General features: G+C 42.5%; 1 protein-coding gene across 1 annotated transcript; it reads right to left on the bottom strand.

Annotated features, from left to right (window-relative positions):
• Window positions 1-7,075: 7,075 nt before the first annotated feature.
• On the bottom strand, window positions 7,076-8,331 carry nanos1 (nanos homolog 1). Its single transcript, XM_083651385.1, has one exon. The coding sequence runs from the start codon at window positions 8,209-8,211 to the stop codon at window positions 7,537-7,539; it is 675 nt and encodes a 224-aa protein (XP_083507511.1). The 5' UTR covers window positions 8,212-8,331; the 3' UTR covers window positions 7,076-7,536.
• Between the last annotated feature and the right edge of the window lie 1,413 nt (window positions 8,332-9,744).

The raw sequence follows: 9,744 nt of genomic DNA, 5'->3' as shown, positions 1-9,744 counted from the left end.
TCATCCACTGCATTATTGAATAAGAGAAGATAGAAAACAGATCAATTTCCCACTTGGACAGTCATCAATGTAGCAACACAATTACACAAAAACAACCCTGGGCCATATTTAATGAAGATTTTGTCTGCTCGAATTAAATAGATATGAATCGAGACAAATTGTGGTGGATATAGCTCAGGCAGTATTCTTGGAGTTTCTCAGGCTTGAGTATTGGACCACTTGTCAGGCCCAAACCTGCGCCAAGAAGAACTATTTGCAAATGCAGATTATTTTAGCCTCCTTATGTGCCAGATGGGAGGGTTTTACTGCATAAGACCCGACAACGACTGCCAGAGAGTTGAGGCAAGCACCGTACAGTGAATAGTGTACCTTTCTGTGATACAGCCATCTGGCCCATCCACATCAAAACAAACACTAAGGAGTATCTGCTAATGCTATTTGACCCAGGTTGTCTTCACTTTGACCTGAGACGTAAATCAGTTCCCAGACCTGCATGTACACAGGAAGAAAATCTCCATCTTAACAAGTTAGTATATTATTGAAGGCAGAATATGAGACTAAATCACTTGTTAAAATGCAATTTTTTTCCAGAGTAAATCTTATCAAGGTCTTTTATCATTATTATTTTAAATCTTGTTGTCCTTAAGCAAAATATGAGATGATTCTATTTGTTTCCAATACCGTTTAACTTGTTTCTAAAAAATGTTGTAGAGACAAAATGACAATATCATGATACAGTATAAGGCAAATCACTCCACTATAGTATAGCAAGTTAATGGTACTCCGTTCAAGAAATGTCCAAAAAAAGGTGAAATTATCCTGACCCAATTGTCATGTTTTCATCCCTTCTTTTAATAAAGCCTCGCTCACAGAGTTGGCCTGCAGCCTCTCCTCTCTCTCCCCAGAGGGTTTTCATAGTCCTCTTCAGTGGCTGACCACAACTCCGCTCACCTGTGTGCTGCTCCAGAGTTCACTGACTGATTCAACCTGTGCTCACCTGTGTGCTCCTCCACTCTGGAGCTCTCCGTGGTGCTGAACCTGTGTTGAGGCATTTTGGCCACTGATTAGCCATTTTTGCCCATTTAGTCGGCTTAAAATGGCATAGCTGTGGCCGAACACAAATATGCTATTCACTCACACAGACAGACACTTCGCATTCTTATTATAGGATATCATTTTAAGACTCAATACCTGTTTAAATGCCCTGTTAAGATGATTCGATTGTTTTTGTTTTTGTTTTTGTTTTGTTTTTTAGACTGAAGATCTTGTAGGAATATGCACCAGCGACTTGGAGGATTATTTCAACTGACAGTACATCTGCCGCACTGAAATGGCCACTGAGAAATAAGCTGATCATGCTGTGAAAGGAACTTAATAACCTGTCCACCTCACTTAAACAGCAACGAGTTTTGGTTTCACATAAATCCTTTGTGAAATTTCAATTACAGCTTCAAAGTTGTAATCTGTTTTCAGAGGAACAGAGTTGATATAACACTGCCCAGCGAACGGCGAGTCCAGCAACGGTGATAGAGCTCAGTAACACTGGTCTCGTCATTATGATCCATTCCACACCGGCAGCTCTGAATAACACTGAATAGGAATTGAAAAAAACAAGGTATTCATGTTTTTGTAGTACCTTGTCTTGCCACAGGAGAGAATATCAGACAATATATGCAAGTATGCAAGCCCCAAACCTTAGGAGATATACTACTTAAAAAACTGTAAGGGTGTATCTTCCAATTTTGAAATCCATACCAGCAACTCTGAATATCACTAAATATAATTGACACAAAATACACTGTACATTTAGGTATTCATGTTTTTGTATTACCTTGTCTTGCCACAGGGGGATGTATTCTTTTGAACAAAAGAAAATACATGCAAATGTGCAAGTCCAAAACATTAGGAGATATACTCCTACTTAAAAAAAATTAAGGGTGTATCTTTCTGAAATCCATACCGGGCAGCGAGTCTGAAATAGGTATTCATGTTTTTGTAGTACCTTGTCTTGCCACAGGGGGATGTATTATTTTGAACATAAGAAATACATGCACATATGCAAGTCCAAAACATTAGGAGATATACTAGGCTACTTTAAAATCGTAAGGGTGCATCTTCCAATTCTGAAATCATACTCGCACAAAATCAGCAATAGGCCGTCTAATGTGACGGCTAAAGAGGGTATCCTCTTTACCTCGCTCTATGGAATGACTTTCATGCTCGGCTGCTGTCCAATTTTATCCTCCAGGAGTTGCTAGGCGACAGCAACATCCTTATTACAAGTGCAGTCTGGGAAATGATGGGAGCAATAAATGAATTCTCCAGTCAGATCTGTGACTTATTATCTGCCTTCCACATTGTTATCATATGGGTCAGTGAAAGAGAGCGATGCTATGCAAATGGCCCGTCATTTCATTTTCATCATTTGAGTGTTTGCTTTGGCCCTGCCTGGAGAGGCAGACAGATGGGCTTTGCATGATTCACAAAATATTCAATTGGCCCTATTACAGCAGGCAAAGAGCTAGAGGATGCTGGGGTTTGATTTGAATGGATTTTAGAGAGTATTTTGAAACAGTTCTGCAGTCGGCCACAGTGTGGTCAGTGCAGAGGAAAAACCACAGTGTCCATTACAGCATTGGTTCTCAACATGGGGTCCACCAGGGGTCATTGAAGGGGTCCTGCACGGGCAAATTGATGAATCGATGAAAACTTCAGCATTAGTTCATTGACAAGAAGTTAACACAATTAGAGAGAATGTAGAATGACTTTTTTTAAATCATAGTTTCACTGTTATCTCTCTACCCACAGTAGATATAGTCATGGAATTCTGGACAAAATCATATCTAGCAATAAAAATATGCTCAGATTTGGGGCAAAACCTTGTCAAATGGGCGTCTGTAGCTCTAATGTGGACAAAATTAGGGGTTCTTGATTAAAAAGGTTGAGAATCACTGTATTATAGTGCAGCCATTAAATAATATAAAATAAAACATGCATTATGCATGCGGGGCGGCTGTGGCTCAGGAGGTAGAGCGTGTCGTCCACCAACCAGAAGGTCGGTGGTTCGATCCCCGGCTCCTCCAGTCCACATGTCGAAGTGTCCTTGGGCAAGACACTGAACCCCAAATTGCTCCCGATGGCTGTGCCAGCACCCTGCGTGGCAGTTGGCCGCCTTCGGTGTGTGAATGGGTGAATGTAGGCACATTGTAAAGTGCTTTGGATAAAAGCGCTATATAAATTCAGTCCATTTACCATTTACCATTATGCAACTAATATAGTATGAGGAAGCACGTGCACAGACACGACACATCTGATTACTGGAGGCTGACATTATGAGAGATGTGTGCAAATTCAGTTCCTCGGATCTGAAATTGGCACCTGAGGTCAGCGAAAGATCAAGCAATCAACCACAGCTCTCGCTATCAGAATCAAAGCTCACCTTGTGATCTCCTGCACAATGACTTCAGCATTTTACACCTGAATATTCCAGGCAGCCACTGTGATGAGTACAGGCCCAGATTAATGGCTCCACTAAGTCACATTAACAGCAAAGACTAACTACTGCTGCAGTGCATTAGCTCAAACTTCATCATTTGCCCGAGGCGAGCCTCGTTTTGTGTGATAAGCACTCTGAGTCAAGGCGTCACCAATAGCTTTGCCCTTTCATTAAAATACTGCCCTGAGTGACTAAAGAAACAAGTGACTGGAGGTGTGAGATACGCCAGTGCTTCTCAACATGGGGTCCGAGGACCACCAGGGGTCCTTGAGAGGGCTCCAGGGGGTCCCTGGAACCCTCTCAAGGTGGAACGATGATTTGTTCAATTCCACCAATAATTAATTTACAAGAAGTTGGAGATTGTGGAAGAACGGCTGTTTTGAGCATAGCTTCACTCTTAGCTCTCTACAGTGGTTCTCAAATGGGGGCCCGGGGACCCCCAGGGGTCCTTGAGGGGTCCCCAGCCAAAAGGGGGGTACTTTATTTTCCCTATAATTCCATTCATAAGTAACACAATGACTATTTTGGTCATTGGTTTTATACACTTTCTGTAATAAAACATCTAATAGCATCAATCTTATTAGCATAATGGGGGACCATGGGACAAAATCCTATCAAATGGGGGTCCGTGGTCTAATTTTGGTCAGTTTACGGGTCCTTCATTTGAAAGAAATTGAGAACCACTGCTCTACTATACAGATAGCTACTGTATACAGAGTACAGACTATGCATGCTGCGATAGTGGTGGGATTCGATTCTGGACAAAATCATATCTATATAGCAATAAAGAATATTCTCAGATTTGGCTCCAGGAGACAAAATCATATCAAATAGGGGCCTGTGGACCTAATGTGGACTAAATTATGGTCCTTGATATGAAAAAGGTTGAGAATCACCCGGGCATACGCCGCTGCTTTGTCTCCTCACATCTGCTCCTGCGTCGTCTCGAAAAACAAAACTATCTCATATTGCTCGGCCCATCCAGCTCTGCGGGGAGATTTGTTGTGAGCACACATCGTGTATTGCATAAGAAGCCTCCAGCTAAGCCATATTATATGATCATGAAAGATACATATCTCATAAATGGTGGAACTAACTAGATTATATGGGCCCTGTCTGCAGAGCAGCTAATGGAGGCGCTGGTGTAGAGGGAATAGGACCTGTTAGCTGACTGTGTTTGCCTGAAATGCTAGCCTGCCAGGCTTTTTCACCACCACCACTGTTCTCACAGAGATAAATCCCTGTTGCACTTAGTAGTCATCCATTTTTAATGCCGGAGCCTCAGCTGGAGAAATGCATGAAGACGGGGGAGGGAGGGGAGCGGAGGGGAGGGGAGGGGAGCGGAGCGGAGGGGGGATTGAGGGAGAGAGGAAGAGCCAAGGTGTAGATGACACTATAGTCGAAGGCTTCAGGCTAATGTACTGTACAGTCCTCAAAAACACACACACAAAAAATATCCCACAAATATGAATGTTTGCTGCTGCTGCTGCCAATAGCTGAAACATTGTTAAACAATGAGGCCATTCATGAACTCGTAATGTTAGTGTATTAATTTGGTGTCCCTCATTGGGACGTTTTAAACAAGCCAAGCTGTTGCAGTAAGACATAAGCATTCACAGCTGCGTATGACTGTACGGCACAGTGACTCTCCCCCTCCGAAAAACAAGCAGCAGCGAATAGCCCTCTTTGCCTCTGTCGAGCCCCTTAATATGTCTGCTGCAGCCATTCCACAGATGGCAGGCGGAGAGGCTGTTATTCAGCCCACTTCAGTGCAAACATGATCTGTTTGAATGGCGGGGCATGGGCCAAGACATTCCTGTGTGGGCAGACCTCCCTAAACAACAGGCAAGTGCCACGGACAACCCTGCCACTGTTTAGGCCCTGCAGAAACCCGCTCTTTAAGAACATGCAAATGGGCCTCCTTTCCAGTTTGGCCCAGAAGCGAAGGTTAAAGACAAGTTGTTTTTCGGTGCTAAATGTTATGATGTATGTATGTATGAAGGCTTGTTTTGTGAAGCCTCAAGTTACACGATCCAGGCAGTCAGTAAGTCAGTCAGTCAGTCAGTCAGTTAATGAGTTACTCAGTCAGTCAGGACAAAGCCATTTCTTTAGGAATGTGTTTTAGTCAACGTTCCTGGTTAGATAAGAGTTTATTTAATTGGCCGTCAGTCTTCAAATCACTAAATCCAGTGTTGTAGTACTCGATCAGAAACAGACTTTTATGGTGCAGAAGAATGTGATATTGGAGAACTTTTCTGGTTTAAAAAAAAAGGGTTTATATAACAAGTCAGTCAGTCAGTCAACCAACTGAAGAACAAAACGCTGTAGCTCCAAATATTTGATACGTTTTTATTTCTCTAGTGAATTCATAATGTTGTTATTCTGCACAGCAGCATACAGGAAATTGTGGTAAAATATAAATAACAAAGTTCAACAGTGTTTCTTTTTTTTCTCTTATTCATTTAATCAAAAACCTCTGTTAAAAGTGGCAAATTGTCAACCTTTTCCATTATCCACCCTCTTGCACACTCTCGAGAATGCAACATTGAACAACTAAACTTTAAAAAGTATGGGTATAATCATTATTTACAGACAATCACCTTGTGGTGAACAATGCTTATAGCTTCTTGGAAATTCACTTCCATAATGTTAAAATGCAACAAAAGGAAAATACAATTATGTTATACAAAGATCAAAAATACTATCAAAACCCTTATTATAAATGGCAGCACTATATCAATAAACTGCTGTTGACATTTTACATGTAAGTACAAAATCCTGTTGAGGTAGCGCCCTCTGAAGTCACTTGTAATGTTAAAATACTGAATAAACATCACTTTACAATACAGCAAATCTCTCGTCCTTCTTCAATGCAATTGTATTCCTTTGGTAAACAAAACTGTCGGAAATGTGCAGTCCTGCAAGTGACACTTTCAATCCATACATTCACAACATTTTTGCATCTTTTTTTGGATTCTTCAGGGGAAAAACTGGGCTAATACGTTGTTGTTTAATCACATTCATTTGCGCTTGTTTCCACTGAGACCCCCCCCCCTCTCCCCTCCCCCATCCCACCCTGCCCCAAAGGTGAAAGGTCATCGGGACTCACTCCACTCCTACTCATGATAATCTCTGGTGGATACATTGTCAGGGCAAACCAAACAAAAACACCATAGAGACAGAAAGAGCATGACAGAGATACCGAAGAGAAAAGAAATCCAGTGTGTCGCCCTTATTTGGGAATGTAAACATTAAAAAAAATCTAGGCTAGTATCTCTCATTTTGGGCATGCTCACTGCGTAGAAAGTCTGATGATAAGAACTTTCTCCTCACATAGGACTGGAAAAGAGGTTTGGCATGGCAACAATTGATTATAATGTTCCCCAGAGGATATGAGCCCTAAACAGAGGCTACATTGTCTTGTTTTTTTTTTTTTTCTTTCTTTCGTTCTTCCTGCCACACAGATTGAATGTCAACTTTTAGAGCAACTTGGAAAATATGTTGTGGACTTTTTTAGGCAGGCAGATGGGATCAAAGCGTTCCTCCTCCAGTCAGATGCACACAAGTACTCATTAATGACACATTCTTCAGCTTCTTTAATGGCAAACATAACTTTGGTTTTCTAAGACAAAAAAAAAAAAGAAAAGAAAAAAAAGAATAGCAAGCTTAGCTCACCGTACAAAAATACTTGGTAGAAATATGACATTCATACCCTTTCGCCAATGTCAGTGTGTTTCCCTACATGACCAAAATACTTTTCATTTATTCACACTTTGTGATGAATGGATACATAGGTGTATTTATATGCACACGCTCAAATGACTACACACTAGAAGGAAAAAATAAATCCAATGTATAAAGCATAAAATTATTCTATGTGGATAAAGGAACTATAAAAATATAAGAGATCTTGGAAGGAGAGAAAAAAGATAAAATCAATATCTGTTTATGAAACTGGGATAAAGGCTAGAGCCAAAGCAAAAACAGTCATCTGAAAATTGTTCAGTGCAATTCAATGTACTTTATAGTCTTGTACTGTTTTAGAATATTTTCATCCTCTTACCACCCACAGCCCTCCCTCCCTTCAATGGTCGCTGGGATGGCTGGTCTTTCGACAGTGGACAGTATTTAATCGTGTGGGCATTGTCCCCGTTGGCACTGCACAGGGGACAGGTATATGCCCTCAGAATGGGGCACACCACGCGGCCGTCCGGGGTCTTCAGGACGTGGGAGCCGTACACCTCCTCGGGCGCGCCGTTATTTCGGCAGAAGACGCAGATTTTGGGCTCCTGCTTGCTCCTGGAGGCGGGTTTGCGCATCTTCCTCTCCATGCCGAACAGATCGAACCCCGCGAAGCTGCCCCCGAAGCCCATCTCCCTCTCTGGCAGCGGGACGCCAGAGAGCTGGTTCTGGAACGGGCTGAGTATCGAGAAGCGCTCTTTCAAGTCGAGGATGGAGGCCGGCGGGGGGCTTCCCGACGGGCAGCAGCAGTCCAGGTGCCCGCTCTCTCCGCCAATTACGCACGGACACGCCGGGGAGTCGTCCAAGCCCAGGGTCGCCTTCAGGGACTCGGTGATGGAGTTGGGGTTCTGGGGCATACTGAGCTTGTTGTTCTTCGTAACCAACGTCGACAGACCGAGATAGTCGTTCCAGAAATTGAAAGTATAGTCATACGGGCTGCGCGCATCCAGATAGTTGTGATTGAGAAAATCCATGGCCACTTCTTCTGGGTTTGTTTTGTTGTGTCAAAAAGGGGAAACAACAACCAATGTAATCCGTAAAGTAGCTTTGGAGCCAGAGTTCGTGTCCAGGATAGTTCATGTACAGCGGTGTGGTCTCCAGTGTTCCTGTTATGTATGAGCGCCCTTCCAACAGCCTCTCTGGTTATAAGGACCAGGAGGGCGGGGCGCTCTCCCTTCAAAACCAAGTTTCTGATCAGGTTGAAAGCAGCCTCCCTTTCTTCAAAGCCACATTTAGACAGAGATGACTTCTTATGGGCAGGTACTTCGTCAACATCATCATCATTCGGGCGTTTGAAGATTCTGGGCATTTTTAATAATACAATAAAAGTTTGGATAGCCTCTAGGCTAGATAATCGATTTGAGCAAGAGCGCAGAAAAGATAATTTCGCGCACAGTAGGCAATTATATTCTTTCAGTGCGAGTACCAATTAATTACAAAGTAGGGCAGCATATCTCTTTGTCCTCCTAAAACATTACAATTGCGCTTGTTTCATGAATCAATATCGTTAATCATTGAGTGTGGATTAACGTGCGCACACATGGGCGCATGCGCGCACGCACGCACACACACACACACACACACACACACACACACACATACACACACACACACACACACACACACACACACCTTAACCCCTTGTATGCCAAGCGCACAGGCGCTTTGTTGTTCCATAACAGCCTGCACACAGTAGCCACTGACTCACCGTTGGGAGTACTTATCTATAGTGATGCATCCTTGTATGAAAATATCTAATCAATATAGCCATTTCCCATCCCTTGATGTGTTCATTGTTTCCTCATGTTGGATGTAGCCACACATTTTACTGGACATACTGCACGCTGATTATCAATTCAACTGAACAACTCAGCTAAATGTCATCATTATTATAGTTGATTATAATACCACCCTTGTGTGTTTTGGAGAATCACTCCTTGCTAAGCCTTATGTGAGTAAATTCAAGCTGTTCTTTTATAATAGTTTTCCTGCTGAGGGTTTGGCAGTGTGTGAAAAGCTGTCTTCATCACAACACATTCTGCAAGCTGAAAAGAGTTTAACGCTGGGAACTAGCACTGCAATTTACAGGTACCCACAGGAATATATTTGAATATTGAAAATGTAGAGCTGTATTCACATAAGATGGAAAATAAGATCTGTTTACTCCACTGTTTGCAAACATTATGCATGTAAACAAACCTTTTGCAGAATCTTGACTGTTGGCAAAATGCATGTTTAGATGTTGTCACATGATGTCAGCTCTAGCATCCAAAGCTCCGACCATAAAGTTGAGAGAGAAAAGAAATATATTCAAGCCCACAAATCACTTTGTAAACAACGCAGGAAGTGCAGGGGAGAGTGTTTCAACAGGGGGCAGCATACTGCAATTGCAGGTTAGGCCTTTAAACCAGCAGCAGTGCCCCCCCTCCACTGCATGAACGAGAGTGCCAAGCCAAACATAATGATGGCCAATGGCTGCAAGATGAAAGTCAGCCATGTCGTTCCAC

This window comes from Poromitra crassiceps (assembly GCF_964638095.1).
Source record: "Poromitra crassiceps genome assembly, chromosome: 15".
In the NCBI taxonomy this organism is placed as follows: domain Eukaryota; kingdom Metazoa; phylum Chordata; class Actinopteri; order Beryciformes; family Melamphaidae; genus Poromitra; species Poromitra crassiceps.
The sequence above is the reverse complement of the archived record's forward strand: the minus strand, read 5'-3'. Positions and strand labels throughout refer to the sequence as shown.